The sequence below is a fragment of the Squalius cephalus genome, assembly GCF_949319135.1.
Source record: "Squalius cephalus genome assembly, chromosome: 2".
Lineage (NCBI taxonomy): Eukaryota > Metazoa > Chordata > Actinopteri > Cypriniformes > Leuciscidae > Squalius > Squalius cephalus.
Window position 1 is genome coordinate 15,083,689 of NC_137123.1, and position 23,275 is coordinate 15,106,963.

The following is a 23,275-nucleotide window of genomic DNA, read 5'->3' on the forward strand; positions in this document are numbered from 1 at the left end:
TTTGCAGGTTGTGCTAAAAAAAAAAAAACATGAAAGTTAGTGGCATTTACACCCACTCGACCGATTTGTTTGCTAAAAAGAAGCCATTGAGCATCGTCGAGAGGTTAAAAGGAATTGTACAGAGCTGTAAAGGCTCTGGAATTGGATTGGATTAAACCCGCCAATAGCGCACCAGGTGGATAAGCCAGTTTGTGATTGGTTCCTGCAAATTTGTAAAGGAAGCAGGATAGATATATGTACAGGTTTCCAGCCTGAGGTGCAGGGCGAAATCAAATCGCCAGCAGATCAGGCTGGGTTTACCCAGTGTAATGAAAACATGCATGTAGGTGACAACTATTTGTTACTTCCTCAAATGACCACAAGGGGTGCCAGGTTGGATTTTGTTTATCTCCTTTTATATCAATTTTGTAAGCTTTTTGTTTATAGTTTGTATAATCATATTTTGCATGGCTATTCTAAAATATTTTTTTCTTGTATCTTGGACAATGTCACTACTCCTAGACATCAGTTCAACTTCTATCAATATCAAGTGTAGCGTCAGTTCTGGCAGGTCATGTTAGTCAAGCTCTCATCAGTGACTCTCAAATGATCATCAAAAAATCATTATATGTCACTTTTTATATAATCTGGAATTAAGTACAATGTATCAACACATAGTTTGGAATTTATGAGTTGTATCTCCCAGGATATGTTGCCCTATTAGGGTATAAAAAGTCATCAATGTCTCTGTGATGTATTTGATGCAAATAAAATATGTCATATGCAAAATAGACTGAATGTATGACATGTCTAAATGTCCTAAAATTGAGGCACATACACGGGCCTGAAGGGTTGGACACCCCTGTTCTACCATAAAATGAGCTGTGTAAAACTCTGCCACAGTCTTAGATGAAATCAGCTGAAGATAAAAGAAGACATTAACTCTCGGAAGATCTGATTAAACAACTCCACAAACAGCATTACCAGCTTCACTTATTACTAACCAGACTGACTTTATTTCTGTCACACGTCTACAGAAGTTCTTATTTAGAATTAACAGAGGTTTTGATGTTGATGATTTATTGAGCATGTCTGGTCACCATTATGGTAATCCGTATTTGCTTTAGTTGGGCAGTTTGACTCTTGACTTCTTTTGTGAGTGTATGGTCTTTGTAACAGTGTTTACCAAAATATATTAACATTGATTTAAAGGGATAGTTCACTTCAAAATTATATACTTTATAAAGATATTTTGAAGAATGTCAGCAACCAAACAGTTAACTGGCCCCATTGACTTTCATAGTATTTTTTTTTTTCCTGCTATGGAAGTCAATGGGTCCAGTTAACTGTTTGGTTGCTTACATTCTTCAAAATATCTTCCTTTGTGTTCAGCAGAAGAAAGAAATTCATACAGGTTTGAAACAACTTAAGGGTGAGTATATGATGACAGAATTTTCATTTTGAAGTGAACTATCCCTTTAAGACTGTTTTAATAATTTCTGGCTTCCTGTGACCTTACCCTGGACCTGCATAAAAGGGGAATGTCCATTCAAACCAAAAGTTAATCAAGAGGAAGTGGTCAGGTTCTGGATAGGAGTGTGTGGGTGTCTTGAAACCAGCATACATGTGAGAATGTGAGTGCACAGGAGGATACAGGCATACATGTTTACTACTGCTCTTGATGGTATAAGAGATCCTAATGCCAATATTAACGCTTAGAAAGCTAAAACTGGACTAAACCATCCATAATAGGATCCCTACTCAAAATGAAGTTCTTCAGTGTTCTCTGGCTCTGGATGTTTCTGTCAGGTAAGTTCTCAATAGATGTGTGATAGAAACTCTACTGTCTATGGGAATCATTCAGTTTGCTGAGCACCATGAAAGCAAATAAGAGTAAGTGTGCTCCAATTGATCGGGCGCCAACTGTTGACAGCCAATAAAGGCTATAAAGGCCAATCAGATGGCCACAAACTCGCCAGACATTTTTTCTATGTGCATCTAAAATCACTTAACTACACAGCAAAAAATCCAGTGTTAAATTAATTCTCCTGGGAGTTTTTTTTTTATATATATAACTTTTAAGAAATCCTTTGGATTATATTGAAAATGCTGGATCTAATGCTGTAGAATCACAAGGGTGCTGTAATCAAACAGGTAAACCTAACTCAGAGATTGGGCAATAAATTAGCTCGGTGATTCAGGTCAAATCATGATTATGTCAAAACTCATCCAACACCACCTGATCAACTGTATAAAATACTACAGTTAACACAGAGAGAAAGGTCATATATATATAAGTATATGTTTAGTCAGATCACTCTGAACAAATAATTTCTCAAATAATATCTGTTTGCATTTGTGCTGGAAATATAATACATTTAAAGTAAATAAATGCAGTGGCTGTTAAGCACTGATGCTTCCTATTATAATGTTGACAATAAGTACAGTAATAGGCAGTAAGAGTAACAGTAAGTTACATTTGCAATTGAATAACTGAAACCGAAGCGTCTCGAAGAGGAACTGATCAGTAAAAACCCTATTTTCCTTAAACAGAATTTAAGACTTCAACTACTGGTCGAATTTCTGGATATATCGGAAGATACGTCACCATTTCTTGTTCTCACGGATGGGCTTCAACCAACATAAAGTATTTCTGCAGAGATCCATGTAAAGACAGAGATATTTTAGTTAAATCTGACCGGTCACCTAAAGGGAGATACAAACTAGAGGATTCTGGGACAGGAACGTTCACCGTGACCATCACTGATCTACAGGACTCCGACTCTGGGATTTACTGGTGTGGAGTGCAGAGAATTGGACTAGACACATATCAGGAAATCCATCTAACAGTATCTAAAGGTAATAATGACAGGCAACATGATTATGCATTACATTACTTTGCCAAGCTATCAATGGCTGCCACATACTCAAATCTTATCCTTAATCCTAATTTTACCTGTGTGAGACAGCAATGAAGGTTTGCAGTACAACTGTTTGATTCATATTAAATGGCTAAATAAGCTATTTAGGCAACAAAACTGTTCTTTAGGATGATCCCAGAAATACAGATGTGTCTTTGACAATATCTCTAAAACTTACAAACAGACAACACAAAGAACTTGGAAGAAGTGACTCATCTTAAGACGACGGAAACACAAACAAATCCATGGACAATTGCTGAACCGACTACACCAAGACACTCAGCTTCCATATCTTCAACCACTAAGGACAGTGCACGCTCACTGACATCAACAGGTAGACAAACATTTTAATGCCTGCATTTCTATCTTACCTCAATCTGTCATTTGTCCACAGAGTGTGTCTGTGAAGTTTCAGCTCAAAATACGCCACAGATCATATATTATAGCATGCCTAATTATAAATGTGCGTTTATGAATTATACAGATTTTGAGCGTTTCCGGGTTAAAAATCACGACATAGCTCTGGTCTCTGTGAATACAGTCAGAGACAATGGTAACTTTAGCCACATTAGCTATACAGCGTGCTAACAAGCACATTCAGAAAGGCAATTTGCAAACATTACCAAAATATAAAGTCTGATACTTACATGTTCTGGATATTAAGGTGGATGATGAACAGTATGGCAATGACCTATTTTTGAGAATTGTATCACTAGCTGCTGTAGCGATGATATAAACATGCTGGACTGTGTGCGGCTCACTCAGGGCGGGATCTATGCTAATAGGGAAGAGATCGTCATCAATCATGGGCGGGGCTTGCCCTACTGTGACATCACAGAAGGCAGAAACCTGGAACAGCTTTTGAGACACTGATTTATGGGGATTAATAGGAAAGGAGTGGGTGGATTTTTTACCATTATAGGGTGGTTGTTGACACACATTTATGTTCAAACAAATTTAGCATAATTGGTCCACTTTAAGGCTTAACAGATGTTGCTGTCTCCTCCTTTTAAAGGTTTTGTCAAATCATCTGGTCCAGCTGGCAAAAAAGCACGTGAGTTGCAGCCCCTTTATAGATAGATCGACATTTTACGTGTCTTATTTAAGTTATGCAAACTGTTTCCATTTTCTTTCGTCACTATATATGCAAATAAAAATGTTATGACCCAAAAGTCCTCTATATGATATAAAGGTGTCATGAAAAATTAACTTTTACTTTTAATTACACCTTATCTGTCCATATATTCCCAGTGCCTGTGTATCTTATTCTCTATGCTTCTATTGGACTGGTTGTTATGTTGATCATATCTTCAGTTGGACTGGTCACTTGTCAGTGGAGAAAGAGGGTCAAGCAATCAAGTGTGTAAATATTCAAATATGACATAAAAAAATAAAAATAAAAATAAAAAAAAACAGAAAAAAAATCCATATTCTTTGTTTTATTTCAGGATATTTTACAACTAGATCTATATACAATGAGCGTCAGTTCGAGGAGGTGAGTGGCACACAGGAACATCATAAGATCCGAGACACCACAAACACACAACTTCTGCTTTCTTTATAAACCATTTCAACGGCTGATTAGCAATTGAATAACGGTTTGTGTTTGTGATTCAGGCCATCGGTGTTTATGCGAACGCTCCTGATGGCAGACCCTACGCCACCCTAAAGAAATCCAATAACAAGTCAAAGGACAAGAGCCAATCAGATCCAATCTATCAGAACCTACACTTCAACACTAGCCAGGAAGATGCTGTCTATGGCAATATATAAAAAAAATGCACTCCACTATCCTCACTCAACATGTTCTACATTACAAGCCTGAAACAAGTGTGTCAGGACAATTTGTCTGGACATTAACATTAATTTCTGAACAGTATATGGGAAAAAAAATACTTTTTTTCAAAAATATGTCACTTCTGCTCCAAATGCAATATATTTTTCTGTCCCTCCAGCTGAGAAAATGGCACCAAATTCAGTATTTGTTCCACTTCAGATACCGACAATATGTTTCCATACACCTACTTTTATGCGCATTTTGGGATATCACGTTAAAAAATTAGATGTGCATACATTCTTAAAATGTGCATGATAATGTATGCGCTCATTTGAGGTGGATTTTATCCGATAATAAGACATATGCTTAAACTACTTTTAAACTAAACACGTTTGTTAAATAAATCGTTTGATGAGCAACAAAGTCCATGTGACTGCCTCAAAAGAGGCTCTGATTGGATGACTGGACTAAGCATCTCAAATGTTAGTTTGATGGTTCTGAAATGCCTGAGTCAAAGTCTGTGATCAGAATGATTTGGTTTAATTCCTCCAGAAGCGACTCACATGATTGTTCACAAACACCAGCATCTGAACACCAGAGAACATGACAGAGTTTATTGTGTTTTGTCTGACGCTCTGAACACAACTCATTTATGATGGAGGAAAAAAGAGCCACAGTTTCTTTCACGATTGCAGCAACTTCCAATTTTATTACAGATATTTTGTGCCAGTTTCACAGGACATGAGATGGAAATGCTACTTTATTCACAAATTTTATGTGATATTCCAATTTTGAGCATAAGTTGATTTCACAACCTCTAAAACAAACATAGCTCATGACAAAACTGTACATTTCAAATGTATACTGAGATTTGTAATGAAATCACAAATACATAAAATAAAAACATGCTTACTCTACTTATCAGCAATTCTGAGAATTTCAAGAAAACAATGACAGTTATACAGGCCACATAAATGAATGGAATATGATTGAAGTAGGATCCATAATCTATGTAAACACGTGGAATCGTCTGCTGGTGAGGAATTTCACATTTCAACTATTTCATATATTTGTCTTTTTTTACGTGTCATGGCAAACCAGAGAAACTGACATATTAAAAAAAAAAAAAAAAAAAAAACATTTTCCTCTTTACAGCCATGAGAAATGGTTTTAAGGCATAAGAGTTTTAAGATATACCTATGTGGCGTTGAGATTTGCAGCAATAAAACAACATTTCATGAATTTTCAATAAAAGCTTGTGATTTCTGCACTTCCATGGCTTCGCTGTGATTGTCATTTGCATATGGTTGCCGTCAATCTCGTCACGGTTCTCCTTGATAATGAATGAAAGTCCTTGACCACCTCAAATAGAGATTACTGAAATAATTACCTATAAAAAGCTCTAATTGTTACTGCAACACTTTGTAGATGCGCATGTCGTGTCTCTAAACTTTTACTCCCATAATTGAGGCCTCTAATTCTCATTAAAAAAGTCCTTAATTTTGTATCTTCTGTGACAAAAAGGAGTTAACTTAAAGGTATAGCGGAGGATTTTTTACTTACTTTAATTGTCAATCATTCTGGTGAATCAATCAAACTTTTCAAAAAGTGGAGAGGGCGGGTCTTATCTAAAATTCGGAAAGATCCTCCGCTATACCTTTAACAGTATTTTTTCAATTTAGTAATTTTAATGACCGAACTAAAATACAAAAAAGCGGCATGTTGACTTGTCCTGACAGATGATCAGCTTACAGCAACATTTAGCACTCAATATAACATTAAAATTACTCACCATTGCAAAGCTTAAGAAACATCCATCAGAGTTTTAACACTTTTTGGATTAAACACAAGTGAAGATACTTATGGAATGCACTCAAAAAGTAAACATGGTAATACAAATGCTAAAGCAAAAAATATGTTATTTTTAATGACATGAGGATGTTTAGATTTTTCAGGTGGTCAAAATAAAAATCTAGATCATTTGATGCCGCTGTAAATCACAGAGTCCTGCTCTTGATCCGCAGAAGATCTGTAAAAAAATAAATAAAAAGAAGAATATATGCTGACATTTCCCAGCTGGCATTCGACTGACCTTAAACGTTTAAATGTGGTTGAAATAATGTCAGTTTATGGAAAAACATTAATTCAACGTCAAAACAATGTTGAACACCAAATGGTTGAAATGGTGTTGTTAACTCACTGTGGATTCAACATAGAAATATAAATAAAATTTGAGTTGTACGTCAAATCAACATTATTTTTACAACCATGACTTTTAAACATTTTGTTGAAATATATCAGTAGAAAAATAACGTTGTTCCAACATCCAAACAATGCTGATCAATTAACTGTTGAAAAAGTGCTGATACATGAATAATGATACAACGTTGAAAGATCAACTCTGAATTAAACGTTTGTTGAGTCGTGATAAAAGCGCTTTCTAACGTTACATCTTTTTTTTTTATTTTTTTTTATTGCATAACACATTTGTTACAATTTGCCGAAAAAAGAAATTGATCTTGTAATACATCATTTAGATACAATTCATGTTTTCATAAGGAATAAAAAATAAAAATAAATACACATCAGCCAAAAGAGAATTGAGACGCTTTCTACATCTCCTGGCATACTTTGAGAGCAACTCCAGTCTGATTGATCATTTTGGAATATCGTTCAACACAAGAGCTTGATTGGAGGACGGCGGTTGTCCATCACACAACTGTGATTCTATTGGCTCTGACGGTTCCAGACAACACCCGATTGCGCATGCGCGAAGTGGGTCTGTGTCGTCATCGTCAGGCAGATTCTGACCTGGACGGGTTCGGAATGAATTTGGTGGTAACATCTCAAACGGTAAGCAAAGTTTTTGAAGTCACATTTTATAACTAGAAAATTCCTAAATAAATGTTGTGTGTGCCTGACTCTGTCACATATATTAATATGGGCGTCGTGACGTCATACTTGGCGTGGCGACCATGTTGATGGCCTCGCGAATGTAAACATACAGCAAGTCGAACGAGGAGAAACAGAGTAGGGAGAAGAAAAGAAAGAAAAAAGATGCTAGAATCCCGAAAAGGATGTGGAATTTACCGGGATACGTTAAATGGGGAAACCAGGGACCAGTATGTGGACAAATTTTCCTGTAAAATATCCCGTATTTTAATACCTTACTCTCATAACATTAATGTTAGCCCTTCCATCGGACCTGTCAGTCTCTGCACTGTTGTCCTGTTTCTACCCCCTTGCCCTTTCAGCGAAACAGATGTTTTCAAAGCATCGTTTTGCTTACTTGAAGTCAACCTTAGCGTGATATTGGCCTTTTTAAGATAACAGCGTGGTTGTTGTGAGAGCACGATTTCATGCCAATCTGTAAGCAAAGTCACGTTAGACCTAGCTTCACAACTCGCATAGTTAATGCTGCAGTTTTGTAGTACGAATTTTTGCTGTCAGCAGAGGGATAGCAACAGAAAGATGAATGTTGAAATTTTCATTTTTCGGGATATTTTATAGGAAAATACTTTACGGGAAGACAGCGGGAAAAGAGCTCTGCTGGAACAAGTTATGAAGTGAAGCCGGCAAACACTGAAGAAGAGCTTGAAGCTTTAGAGAATCGCTTGGAGGACAAGAATGAGGGAGTAGAACTGGTAAGTTTTAAATAATTAATCTTGTAAAGTGCTGGCAAAGTTTCATTATGACAATTGGCTTGTTCACTTTGGTGACCACTACAAACTCCTCGTCCTCATCATGTGCCTGCTTTGTGGAGGTCTGACTCTGACCACATTTTCTGGTTATAATTTTAATTTCTTGTTTCTTGTTCTTTTCCGAGTAAACATCTGAAGATGTTGGGAGGCGTTGATGCTGCAGACCATGTGAAGAAGTCAATGGCTGCGTAAGTAACTTTATGTTCCTTTTTTGCATTAGTTTACAGTGATGTTCCCTGTCATATACTGTCATGCACTCCCCCCACACACCCACTTACTCACTCTCTGCTACATTTTCATAATGAACTTGATTGCAATATAATCTTCTAATATAAATCTGTTTAACCATGGCAGAACTATGACAAATAAAATGATGGCCATAATGAGCCTCAGAGGAAGAAGTGGGAAGGTTGCCTTCATGAAGACCCGTCTCTACAAGATAATCTGTGGTGAGTTTGCTTTAACATAGTAGTTTTGTAACAGTGTTTTAAATAATTGAATATAGTAAGCAGAATAATAATTCATAAGAAATGAAGAAATCATTTTAGTTGGAGGACTCTACAGAGCATGCTCAAATATTATATACAGTACTCCATTCTGGGCTCTAGACTAACTTCTCTACCGGCAGCACTGGTTACTACCAACTGCCTTTTGTTGCTTGCCCAAGCACATGATTATCAATGACCTTGCACATTGATCAATACTAATTTATATACTTGAAACAATTGGCAATTCCACAAAAGTTGATATTTGCAAAATATTTTAATTTGAGAGGTTAACGTTTGCTAATACTGATCTGTTTTTCCCCCCCTCATCAGACGCTGTCTTGAGCTCATTTGATACAACTACAACAAAAGCAGACGAATACATGGTCAAATACTTGAAATATGCACCAGAGAGGATAGGTGGCGGTGGCAGAAAGAAGTAACAAGAAGAGAAGATTTAACCAGCCGTGTTCAATGTTGCCCAATGTTTGGGCCATTTTTCTAAAGGTTAAAGTTCGACACGTGTAAAATGATGTTGTGTGAAATGTTGGCACACTTGCAGCCATGCAATAAAGCATGTTTCTTATGTCAGTGAAATGTCTTTATTAATCTTCTTCCTGGTCTTGCTTTGACCAATTGGCTTCTTCCTAGCTGACTGTTCAACGTTGATTAGATTGACGTTGTAATGACATTGCTATTTCAACGTTGATTAGATTTGCAAAATCTAAACTAAAATCAATATTGATTCAACGTTGGCGAATTCACCTATGTTGAGAAACGTGACATTGGAATGACATTGCTATTTCAACGTTGATTAGATTGACGTTGGAATGACGTTGCTATTTCAACGTTGATTAGATTGACGTTGGAATGACGTTGCTATTTCAACGTTGATTAGATTGACGTTGGAATGACGTTGCTATTTCAACGTTGATTAGATTGACGTTGGAATGACGTTGCTATTTCAACGTTGATTAGATTTGCAAAATCTAAACAAAATCCAACGGTTATCCAACACTGACACCTGACGTTGATTCAACGCTGACTCTACGTTAAAATGCCAGCTGGGTTATACCTATTTTTTAGTACTGCTACACAAGGATTGGCTTTTATGAAGAAACAGACACTTATTTTACATAAATGTCATAAGGTCGTAAATGTAAAAGTAGAAGTTATAATGTCTCACTTGGCTTTAGCAGCCGGACGGTGAACTGTAATGCTGGCATACTGGATACAATCCTCTTCAGGTTTCTTTGCTTTCTTTCTGTGATGTTTGACAGAAGCATAGAGGACCATGTCTTCACCTCCAGATTCAGAGGCCTTTCCTGCAGATGTCTGCAAATAGAATCAGTGCATAACCTTTATATTAACGTGGGGTGGGTGGGTGGGTTGGGGGGGGGGGGGGGGGCAAAAGCTGTATGGTGATGTGACCCAAAGGTGATGTTCATAATAATACATTCTAGATTGAATAGATAGAATAGCAATTGGCATTTTACAGCACCCTAGTGGCAATTTTGGGAACATGCCATGATAGCTTACAGCAACCTATTTTTGTGAAATTATACTCAAAATAAAAAAAAATTAAAAATACTTTCAGATCACTGTGGACATCTATACTTTATTTTTATGAAATAAAGATATTTTATGATTTTTACAAAATTTCAGTTACACTACACTTGAACAATAACTTTTATCTTACTTCTTAACAGTTGGACAAAAAAAGTGTTCAATGAGTATACAGATTACATCTACAGTAATTTTATACAACAGACGTTTTATAAACATATATCAATAAAACCTAAATCAATGCATTTACAAGGTTTTAATATTATCAAAATTGAAGTGAGATTTTTAATCAAAACTTCCAAACTGAATTTTTCGGCTTTCCTTGCAGGCCACAAATTGTTGAGCAATAATTTTCTCGCTAATTGATCAAGTTTTTCCTTTTGTATATGACACACAGCAACACTATTCAGCTGTGTTTGTGTCATGGTACTAAGAAGCCATGTTTTTAGCCTCCTGAGACCACTTAAACTTCTCTCAGCTTCTGCTGAGGACACGGGAGTGACAAGAAGCAGTCTGACAAGTGTTTCCACCTGATCAAAAAGACTACGGACTTCTGGACACATCCCCTGAAGGATGCTTGCTGCTTCACTGCTGGACTGCATGTTATGCTTTGATCTGAACATTGGCAATTGTGTGTTAAGGGGTATTTGTCCAGTTCTGGGTACATTTGTACCACATTATCATCAACCATCCCTGTTATGAGGATGTTTTCCAGATTCCTTAGCATCAGCAACCCTTCCTGCTCAAAACGTTCTCTGAACTACATATCCACAACATCAAGCACTTTGTAAAACTCCGTTTTGTAATATTCAGATGGAGATGAATGCACATGTGCACAAGCCTGACCAGTTAGACGTTTAGGAGGATTATGAGTACGGGGTAGTGCAATTGGAGAGAGATCAAGGATATGGCACATTTCTGATGCTTTGGTGTACACTGAAAAAAATTATACTTCGGATTACCTTAAAAAAAATTGATGTCATTTGTTACAGCTAATTTTTTTTAGATTTTCTCAAATTGTATTTATGATTTAGTTAAAACCATAAATTTTGATTTAATGTCAAACCAAAATTTTATTTTTTTCCAACTCAACGTTTTACCTTAGCCCAAAGTACACAGCAAAAACTCCAGTGTTAAATTAACACTCCTGGGAGTATATATGAGTCCACACTCAAGAGTGTAAAGTGTTAAAATATGAGTGTTAAATTAACACTCAAGAGTGTTAAAGTTAATGAGATAATTAAGTGATTAATTGAGTGATGATTGACCATTATTGAAGACACCTGATGATAACAAGCAGAATCACTGAAGGAGAAAATCACAAATTGTAAGTTACCATTATGGTGATCGGTGTTTGCTTTAGTTGGGCTCTTGACCCTTATATATTTACTTTAGATTTAGATTTTGTCAGAGTCTGCACATTCTTCCCTGTTCATCAAATCAGTTCTCTCTTCTCTTCGGTTCTCACATGGTTCCTCACTTTTTCCCTCATCTCCCTCTCTCTCTTTTTCCTTCCCTTCCTCAAACATCCTAAAAACCGATATAAACAGCATATAGGTGGCAGGGATCACTCATTTATTGACTCATTTGCCATTTCCACAGTTAAACACAACTTCACAAGTTTTTTCATTTAGATTTATATTTAGCAACCCATAAGTAGCATAATACATTACTTAACACTATTGGAACACACTGCCTTTATACATAAAACTAATTTTATTCAACAGTTTGAATATAAAATAAAAAATGTTATATTTTGTTTTATGGAATTAAATTGATTTAAGGAATTAAATTGATGTGTAATTCCTTAAAATAATGGCAAGTAGTCCCAATTAAGAAAACACTGCCTTAAAATTGTCAATCCGCTTTTTTATATACAAATCTCACCTGTACACATTCTGGAGAGGTCGAGCAACTGTCCTCCCCTCTCTCTGTCAGTGACGTCACAGCCTGCCTTTCCTACAGACCAGTTAGGACATAGCAGTAATAAATTAAAAGACTAAAATTTGATAAAGTATGATAAGATATTCGGCGCAAAACAAATTTGATTTATTGTGAAAGGATGCGAGCAGCACGTAGGCAACAAAAGACAGCCCAACCCAGCAGGTACCAGACGTCTATAACGTTAAGTTGACGTTGGACATGACATCGGACAGACATTGCATTTTGGTTGAAAATGAAAATCGTATTGAAGTCAAATCAATTTTACGTTGACTTAACGTTGGATTTTGGTTACGTAAAAACAACAAAATCTCAACGTCAGCTGACGTCGGTATTGGACATCAATTTAACATTGACATTAGATGTTGAATTTACATCGAATTTTGGTCACCCGACGTCACAACCGAAATTTAACCAAATATCAACGTCTTATGACGTTGTGTGCCTGCTGGGAATAATCTGTTATGTCTCATTTAACAGACGCTTTTATCCAAAGCGACAAGTAGGAGAGCATTTAACACACACTCGGCACAATCCGGCGCAACGTGACGAGGTCCATACGGGTTCTGTTGTCTTACACGTCTTACAGTAGGTTAAATCATAACAAGGAAACTTTACGCATGATTCATGTCATCGCGACATACTGTAACACGTACTTACAGTGTGTGTTTGAAAAAAGGATGTAATCGTCCTCTGCTTTTTTCTGGGGTGCATTTTACCCCAGACGGCCAAACAGCAAAGTGACTAAACGAACGAAAATTCGCAAGAGCAACAAGAGATTTGAAGCTCATCATGGCAGACACGCCCAAGAGATGATTCGCGCTGTGATTGGCTGAATGTTAGTTCACTCAAGTCTAAGTAAATCAGAGAAACACGGGCGGAAATATTGGCGCTGGGTCAAAAAAAATGCGTGAGACAGAATCACCCATTTCTAAAAGTGCGGGTGAGCAACCAAAACCTCATCAAGACATTTCATGGGAAATATGTCACCATTTAAGAAGTTATACATTTTTAAATAACTGTTAAAAGCTTTAATATCTCTGTATTTCACATCAGTGATCAATAACAACTGTGTTAAATGAACACGTCACAGTGATGGAGAACTTTTTTTCCCCAAAATATCTTTGTGTTCTGCTTTTTACATGCATTCAGTCTATGAAGTATGACTAGTGAAATATGAAGTCATTTAACTTTGACCTACCTTTTTTTGCTCAATGTCCTGTGAGTCATTTAAATGATTGTCACTGTCCTTAGGGTCATTATTTCTGATCTTCTTCCTTTTATTAAAGTATAAGTATTAATGCATATATAAAAGTTACTTTATACTGCAAAAAGTGGCTCTGTAATTGGTTAACCTTCATACAATGACAAAAACATTTTTTCATTGAACTAAAAATATCTACAAAACAAATTCAAGTAGGATTTGAGTCAAATGATCAAAAGTCAGAATATGAATTATACTATATGAATTATAAACAGTATATACTGCTCACTGACCTTCTGCATACAATGATGATGATGAGGAACAAGCCAAATAAAGCCACAGTTGCAGTAATGGCACACAAACCAATGATATACAAGATTCTCCAGACATCTAATGTAAAAGAAAGGGAACATTGGCATAATTTATTTCTATTAAAGTCTTTAACCCTTGTGCTGTGTTGAAAACCCTGTCACACCTTTTGTGTTCCCGAGTCAAAAATGACCGGCCGCTTTTACAGTAAATCACTGGTTATGCTATATTATAACCAAATATTAGATTCCCAGACAGCAACATGTTGGCCCAGATCCGGCCCACATTTGGAATCCACACGTGAAATCCACACTTACCAGATGTGGGCCGGATCTGGGCCAGCACTATGTTGCTGTCTGGGTTTAATCTTGTTGTCAACTTATTTTCTTTCAAGTAGGACAGGTTTTGCATTTATTTTTGAAACTGATTGATCATAGGCCTCATTGATCTGAGGATAAAGAGGCGTAAAAGAATGTGTGTGTGTGTGTGTGTGTGTGTGTGTGTGTGTGTGTGTGTGTGTGTGTCAATATCAGCTCAGATCAATGAGGCCTAGGATAAATCAATTCCCAAAAGAAATACAAATCCTGACGTATTTGAAAGAAAGCAAGTCGACAAAAGGAACACCTCAAGTTTAACTGTCACAATCCTGGTTTTGTGTATTGTGTTGTGTAAGTTTAAAAAAAAAAAAAAAAAAAAAAAAAAAGGTTTGAAGTCACCATTATGGCGATCAGTATTTGTATTAGTTTTTTCTCAGACATTTTGTGCACTGCTTAAGTACGAGTAATTTTAAAAAATGAATCAACACGTAATAGCTGTAAAATGACTGTTTCTCCTGTGTTTCTTTTCAGAACTGATCTAAATATTTATGAATTTTGAGCATTAATGAATAAAAAAGTAAAAAAAAAAGTAAAAGTAAATGAAAAAAGTAAATAATCTGATGAAGCTGGGTGCTTTGTTTTATGGAGGTGATGGGGACGTTTACATGATGTTCACATGGATGATTACCATAGCCTATGCTTCACGTATGATAATGAGCTCAGACAGGAACGTGTCAACTGAGGCTACCTGTGGTTTCATATGTATTACATAATCAGAAAATTATGTAGACATTTCAAGCTTTCTCGTTCCCTTATGACTGATGGTGCAGTGAACCCGAGGTTACCCCGTGAGTCAGTCCTAGAGCTCCTCCTGTCCGATTTTAGGGGAAAATCGGGTCCATCGCAGACGTCAATAGATTTCTTTGGTGCGCCAAAATAACCCCACAGACACCGTGTAATCACCATGGGAAAATCTCAGAGTAAAACGGGGAGTTGTGAAAAATATGAAACACTGGTGATTTGAAAGACGAGAAGTTTATCTATGTGTCATCTTTTTACTCTTTTAATTCATTTTATAACTGTATCATATATCTCTTTGAATTTCTTTATAACTGTTTTAATTTTCCAAAAGCATTTGGTAATATTTTGTTGCTATAATGAGTATATGCAAATAAAAGTAGATGCTTTTGAATAATGTCTTACTTTTATCTGCAGGCTATGACAAAAAAATGACAGAGTATATCAAGTTCTTTCTGATATTATCAGGAAACAATGGATGGGGTCGCGCCTCCGCAGACAAGAGAAATAAATAAAACATTAACTTTATTTTCATTTTCTTATAAAATTTTTTAACCATTTCTTATTTCTCTTTATTTCTTTTTACAATTATTTCTTTACAAAACCAAAACAAAAAAACGAATAAAGATTTATCATCAATTAATTATAGAATTATGATCAGTTATCATTCAGGAAACGACATTCAATATTAAGATTACGGGTATGTAATATGAACATTTCAACCCGGTGGATTTGTGTGCTGGGAGTATTTTCTGTGATGATTCCATTTTTATTTGAAATATGAAACTGTAAATATGACTATTTTGCCTACGTTTTGCGCTGGGTGGAGGGACAACTTCATGTGAGTGATTGCAGGTGGTTCTACATGTCAGATTGAGCGTTTCTTTCTCCAGCACCAGCTGTGGAGCCTGAACCTGAAGGCCTGGAGGAAACACATCTGTCTAACCATGTCCTAACTAACAACTTTTTGTTAAATAAATAATGGAAATGAAGGACGGAAGTGCTTTTTAACTTTTTAACCAGAAACATGAAGTTGAATTCCTGGTTTACCAATCCATCTGTCTTTATCAGTTATGAATCTAAAACAATATGCTCTTTCATCTTTTTCAGTGACGTTGTGCAGTCTGAGGACGGCCGTTTTGTTTTGTTTGTCTTCAATGTATTCAACCCTGTCTTTATACTCTGGATATTCTTTTAAACTTTTGATATCTTCAGTTTTGTTCTGTTTCTCACACTTTATCCAAAATGTATCATTCAATGTATGCCCCTGAGGGTGTGTATATGTGCAAGACATGTTTACTGAGGATCCTTTGAGAGCACATATTGATTTAGTTTCATAAGTCACATTCCAGTCTTCTCCAAAAACTCCTGAAACACAAAATAAAGATAAGTAGCAAATTTTGAGTTATTTGTAAATGAAACTCAATAATATGAACAATTTGCTGCTGAAGAGATGACACACACACACACACACACACACACACACACACACACACACACACACACACACACACACACACACACTGAGGGTGTTGCTGTTGTAGAAAGCAGAAATGATCACGCTGACACAGAACTGTGAAAAACAAACACATCAACCATTTAACGGTGATTTAAGCGATTTCAGCCATTTAGTAACATGCAAAATAACTGACAGACTGAAACTGTTTCTGATTGGTGGACCGTGGATACTTAATTAAACATCTTAAGTTAATGCATGATTTGAAAACACAAAAAGCATCGCTTATAGCACCCTTTAAATAACAGTGACTCACCAGAAGTCATGAGCAGAAAGATGAGAGGAAGAGTCATTCTGAACTTCATTGCCATTATAACAATCAAAAACCTAACAGAGAACATTACAGTTAATGCAGTGTATGTAACAATCACTGATAGTCTAGTATAACATTATACCATATTAGACCATATGTGTCAGAAAACATACAAACACAAAAGCGATCAGATAATATTTAACCCTGTGACTCTTGCTGGATTAAAGAATAGCAATAAAGCTACTAAAAAGGTTTGTTATTGTCTTTGGTTGGTAGAAAGGAATAATTATTTAATGCCCAAATGCTGCTCAGAATGACTCTTGCTGACTCACTATCACCCAAACGTCTGAGGAGATAAAGAGTGGTTTGAACAAGTTAAACTGCTAGACTGTGGTTACAGTGAACATTGATCGCATGCTAAGAGTGTGTCTCATGCACGCTTAAGCCTTTTCCTCTAGACTTCACATTTCCCTCCATTTGTCTTTTCTCATAGTAACATCAGATTATTGTGTCTTTTCTAATGATAAAAGTCAACACAGAAGCTTTTCAGTTTCTTACCATGTCCAGCTGACCTGCCACCAAATTATATTCATCATAATATTAAATCTCTACATGTTTACCCTAAAGTGGCAGCATCATCATTTGCACACAGATGCCACTGTTAACTTACAAACCTCTTCTCAAACCACTCAGAGTATGAACATGATCCTAAAAATTACTCCTAAACTTTCTATTGTAAATCTGATCTGACCATCACATGATCAGTTATGTTCTGGATAATTCTTTTCAACATGGAATTTATAAGGGAAAAATATTATTGTATCACATCATTTTACTGATTTGACAGTCTGTACGGAGCCCTAAAGGGACCTTTGCAAATAAACATAATAAAGACTTTTGCATGAGCACGAGAAACTGATTTTTTGGTTTGTTGTTTGATGGTTTGGTTTTTTTCGTGCTCATGCGTTACAAGTTCTGTTTTATGTTTACTGTCTTTAACATATTTGCTTTGAGCGTCACTGCCGTTTTACTAAGAAGAAAATGAGAGTGTGGATGCGCATGAATTATTAAAAAACCTATTTGCTCTGAAAGTGGCTTTCATTAGGGCAGTATATCTCTAACATCACAGCCTTATATCTACTTTAAAGCATTCTCTGTGGCGGCCGAGAAGCCGTGCCGTGAAATGAGCTGATGGCGCATTACGACTGTGTGCATTTTCCTTTTTGCCAAGTTCAAGGGTCCATAAAAAAGGCTGATACAGTAAAAGTGCTCAAAATGTGTCTTTTGTTAGCGCAGTATGTGATATTTCAAGGCCTTATGTCCACTTTAACAAATTTAACTCTGTGGTGGCTGAGAAACCGTGCCGTGAAATAGGTTCAGTGCATTGTCATGTGCCAAGTTTAAATGTTGTAAAAAATGATCAAATTTGGATTTTGTTTGGCCAGTATATTTACATTGTCCCTAATGAAAATGATTGGCAGAGTAAGATACTAAAATTTCATATTTCACAAGATCAAAACCCTTATTTTACCATTTTGTCAGATTTCACGCATCCTTACGGAGAAATGCTTATTTTCCTAATTCAATTCTAACAGCGCTTATTGTTAGCAGAGCCATAGACATAAAGGACTTTTGGATATAAAGGGGAGGCTCACGCTTCAAAAAATGACAAACTAATAAATAACAGAAGGATAGCCTTTATACAGCCCTAATGAAAGCCAAATTTGTTTTTTCCAAATTTTCAGTGTAAACACGGTGTAACAGCGGTCAGGAGTTCAGATTCTGTGTGCTGATATTTGTGTGCAGCCCAACTCACCCATCCTTCAAACACATTCACCGACATTACATTCACTGCATGTGCAAACTGTCAAAACCCATAAATGACATATTACTTAACAATTAGTTATTAGTCATGTGCCTCAACAAGTAAAGTCATAACATAATGATACATTTGCAAATTATTAATCATTTGTTAATTATTCTGGTAATTCATTTACACTATTAGTTAAAAAAATATGTTATTAAGAAATTAATACATTATGACACATTTAATTAATAACAATTCATATATTACTTAATATATTAACAATATAGAATCTTTATTAGTTGCTGATGCAGTAATCATTAATTAATGGTTTAGTTCTTCATGAGTCATACATTAACATATGATTATCTGTGCATTAGCATGAATTAATGCATATTAGTGCACCCGTATTGTACAGTAAAAAACTGTGCGCACGTGAAAAGTTTCTTGTGAGCATACGAAAGTCTGTATATTTTTTTATTTTTGCAAAGGTTCCTTTAGGGGCTCTGTAGTTTTTTATTTGTCATGACAAACAGTAAAGATGTCAAATGGGTGTTCACTAAGGTCCTGTATTACCTATTCAATGTTCAATTACAAGCGACCCACCCAAAAACATATTCAAAATTTAATATCAATATCTTCCATTTCACACCCCTACATTTTACAAACTCTTTATCAAATAACACATAAAACTCCCGTACCTTGTTCTTGCTGGCAGCAGCTTTCTTCACTGGTACTCAGAGAGCAAGTGCGAGTTTGAAGACTGAACCGACGTGTTAAGCTGAACTGCCAATGGTTATAATAACACTTCCTGTTTCTATGCAAATGAGTCTCAACTTAGAAGAGCAAAGAAATTCATATTCAGAAAATTACCTATACTGCACTCAAAAAAAAGATTATGTATAAACATAAGATTTATGTATTTGAATTGCATATAGAATTTCCATCCATTTGGATTGCATAGTTTTAACATAAACCAATTAATAATCTGAATGTGATTCATATTTTTAAGTCATATATAAATTAAACGGATAAGATTTATGTAATTGTATTAATAAACTGAATGTGATTCATATATGTCAGGCATATGTAAATGAAACGGGTAAGATTTATGTAATAGTACACAGAAAAATGCCCATGTTAAATTAACACTTCTCAGTGTTCATATGTGTGCACACTACAGAGTTAAAGCGGTGTTGAAGTTAATGAGATAATTAAGTGGTGATTGAGCATTAATTATGAACACCTGCTGTTAACAAGCAGAATCACTGAAGGAAAGAGAAACACAAGAACTACAACTGACTTCAGACACAGTCTTAGATGAAATCAACTGAAGAGAAAAGAAGACATTAAATCTGTGAAGATCTCAGCAGAGGAGGATTACACAACTCCACAAACAGCATTACCAGATTGACTTTATTTAATTTACGTTTTAATTAAATCCATAGTTGTATTTTAAAGTCACCATGATGGTGGTTAGCATTTGCTTTAGTTGGACTCTTGACCCTTGACTCTTTAATGTAAACTTTTCTTTGGTTGCTATACTTGTGGGTGTATAAAGCACATTTGTTGTAGCTAAGAAAGCCATGAGAAAATGAGATCAGGTGATGTTGGCTGTTTGTTGATGATGGTATCATCATGTAATTGCCTGAATCCCTGATATTATGCAGTATCTAATGCTTTGATAATATAGGGCTTTTGGTTTTAATGTTGTTTTATTCAAACTAGAGGTGATTTGATTCTACAGTATATCTAGCAGTGTTGTTTATCAAATACCTATTATTTAAAATAGGTTTTTAAAAACTTAGTGCACAACAACTTAAATCTATGGCATTACTTAGACAAACACAGACATCAAGAAACAGCATATGAATCTCAACAAAGGTGACAATCAAACAAAATATCCGATAATCAGATCAACTCTGATCATAAAACAACCTACAAAAAATCCAGCTGCATAATGTATTAATGTCGCAATGCATACTGGGAGATATTGGTGAGTTTTGATTGGTGGTACCCAGCATGCACTGCAGCATGAAACATTTCATTGATTGTCACCATTGTTGAGAGTCATACACTGATTCTTGATGGCTAAGTAATAATGTAGAGGAAAAAGTTTAATGCACTAAATGTTTTTAAAATCCTTTATATTATTTGACAAACATTATTACTCTTATACTGCATAATAACATGGCTTCTATTATAATACAACATTACAGTTAACATTAAATGTTAGTCACATACAATCATAACATTAGACTCTGAATAAGATCAAAGATGCAAGCAATTACAGGATGATGATATCATCATCAATAAACAGCCAACAACACCTGACCTAATTTTCTCATGGCTTTTTTTGCCTCAACAAATGTGCTTTATATACACACACAATTTTAGCAGCCAGAGAAAATGTAATACTAAACAGTGAAGGGTCAAGAGTCCAACTAAAGCAAACGCTAACCACCATCATGGTGACTTTAAAATACAACTATTGATTTCATTAAAACAGAAATGAAATAAAGTCAGTCTGGTTAGTAATAAGTGAAGCTGGTAATGCTGTTTGTGGAGTTGTTTAATCCTCCTCTGCTGAGATCTTCACAGATTTAATGTCTTCTTTTATCTTCAGTTGATTTCATCTAAGACTGTGTCTGAAGTCAGTTGTAGTTCTTGTGTTTCTCTTTCCTTCAGTGATTCTGCTTGTTAACAGCAGGTGTTCATAATTAATGCTCAATCACCACTTAATTATCTCATTAACTTCAACACCGCTTTAACTCTGTAGTGTGCACACATATGAACACTGAGAAGTGTTAATTTAACATGGGCGTTTTTCTGTGTACTATTACATAAATCTTACCCGTTTCATTTACATATGCCTGACATATATGAATCACATTCAGTTTATTAATACAATTACATAAATCTTATCCGTTTAATTTATATATGACTTAAAAATATGAATCACATTCAGATTATTAATTGGTTTATGTTAAAACTATGCAATCCAAATGGATGGAAATTCTATATGCAATTCAAATACATAAATCTTATGTTTAGACATAATCTTTTTTTTGAGTGTGCCTTCAAATATAAAAAATGCACCAATTCTTTCTGTACTTTTACTCATAGAGGCCAAAAGGAGAGGATAAGAGTTACACTGATAGAAATATGACCTGATTTTTTTAATATATATTACAGTTTTTACCAACTGCTTACACACAAAATCTTTTCATGTCACACGATTTTTGAAACCTCTCACTCAAAGTGCAAAACTACATACCAAATCTTCAAAACCATAAGCTATTTCTCAGCCTTTGACTCAGTTTTTAATTGCATAAAACACTTTTTTCAAAACACTACACACAATTCTCTACCTAGAACACAAAAATCTATCAGGAAGTGACTTGCTTTCCTTTTCCAAACACAACCAATCAAAATGCTACATTTATTAACCAGGTCACACAGACACACTCTTCACATGTGCAAACACTAATTGCTTAACTGACCACTAACCAATCACTGCTTTACTGTAGTATAGGCCTAAATAGGTCAAAGGTCAGATGATCTGTTTTGAACAATGGATTGGACCCCCCGTGACTATTTTGTTTTCAAATGACACATACAAACCATCATATGAAGAACCAGTTGAACACTGATGTGCTCAGTGTAAAACACTATGATGAATGGAAAACACTTCTTCTCCATTCATCATAATGACTTAGGCCTTTTTTTGTTCAGTGTTACACTTACAGTTTTTGCCCGTTGCTTGAACACATTTTGCAAAACTTCGCTCATTGTGCCAAAACTCTACACACAAGTAAACATGACACAACACTGGGAAATATACCATTCACATCTGTGTCACATTGAAACTCTACTATCAAAACCTAAACTCTGCTATCAAAACCTAACATTCATTTGCCAAAATTTAACTCTGATGACAAAATGACACATACTTGCATCATATGCATACACTTTCAGATCAGGGGGAACACACTAGTCTACTTTATATAAAACACTGCAGTCTTTGATTTTCACTGTTTATTCAGAAGGCATATTTTCAGGAGGCACATTTTCAAACAACCAAAAATTGTGAAAAAAAAAAAAAATTGTCCACAATTGCCCTTTGGCCAATTACATTACTACCCCGTCGTCTTGTTTTGCTCAGGTCGAATTCAGCTTCATCAATGACAATGAATTCATGAGGCTGTGCAGCTCCATCCATGGCCAAGATTCTCTGTAACAAAAAAACAAACATATTACTGTACTACAGTGCTACACATACAGAACCCTCACCCCATCACACAGGTACCTGTGTAGCTCTCCGAATGGATCCATGTGGTACTGATATGGTACAGTACATATTCAGATGCTACTGGATTTCACCAATACTGTATTGTAAATGTAAAGGACAGTTACACTTACCCGTACATATTCAGCTCGAAGTCCTTTGACCCTGACACTGTTCCTCTCAAATGGGACCCTGTAGAGCTGCTTCATGGTGATGTTGTGTTTTCCCAAGATGCGTCTGATGGTGGTGATGCTCACATGGTTGATGTTGTTGAACACTTGCCTGTCTGCAAGTATTTTCTGTAGTAGCTGGTGGAGACGGATGGCATTGTCTGCCCTCACTAGGGCCACAACGGCAAGTTCTTGCTGTTGTGTGAACAGGCGTTTGCGTCCTCCCCCAGAAGGTCTTCTAGTCAT

The 23,275-nt window shown here is 35.8% G+C and overlaps 2 protein-coding genes across 2 annotated transcripts; one reads left to right on the plus strand and one right to left on the minus strand.

Moving 5' to 3' along the window:
- Window positions 1-1,573: 1,573 nt before the first annotated feature.
- Window positions 1,574-6,709, plus strand: LOC307154603 (uncharacterized protein). The gene is made up of 8 exons (XM_079864598.1): window positions 1,574-1,788; window positions 2,533-2,838; window positions 3,085-3,234; window positions 3,916-3,954; window positions 4,152-4,259; window positions 4,349-4,395; window positions 4,518-6,215; window positions 6,344-6,709. Exons 1-7 carry the CDS (start codon window positions 1,746-1,748, stop codon window positions 4,671-4,673), a joined length of 849 nt encoding a protein of 282 aa, XP_079720724.1. The 5' UTR covers window positions 1,574-1,745; the 3' UTR covers window positions 4,674-6,215; window positions 6,344-6,709.
- Window positions 6,630-23,275, minus strand: LOC307154748 (uncharacterized protein; the record flags this gene model as incomplete). The annotated part of the gene is made up of 8 exons (XM_079864837.1): window positions 6,630-6,706; window positions 10,050-10,198; window positions 12,317-12,388; window positions 13,572-13,647; window positions 13,868-13,964; window positions 15,810-15,920; window positions 22,715-22,805; window positions 22,994-23,275. The coding sequence occupies 8 exons, from the start codon at window positions 23,273-23,275 to the stop codon at window positions 6,655-6,657; spliced, it is 930 nt and encodes a 309-aa protein (XP_079720963.1). The 3' UTR covers window positions 6,630-6,654.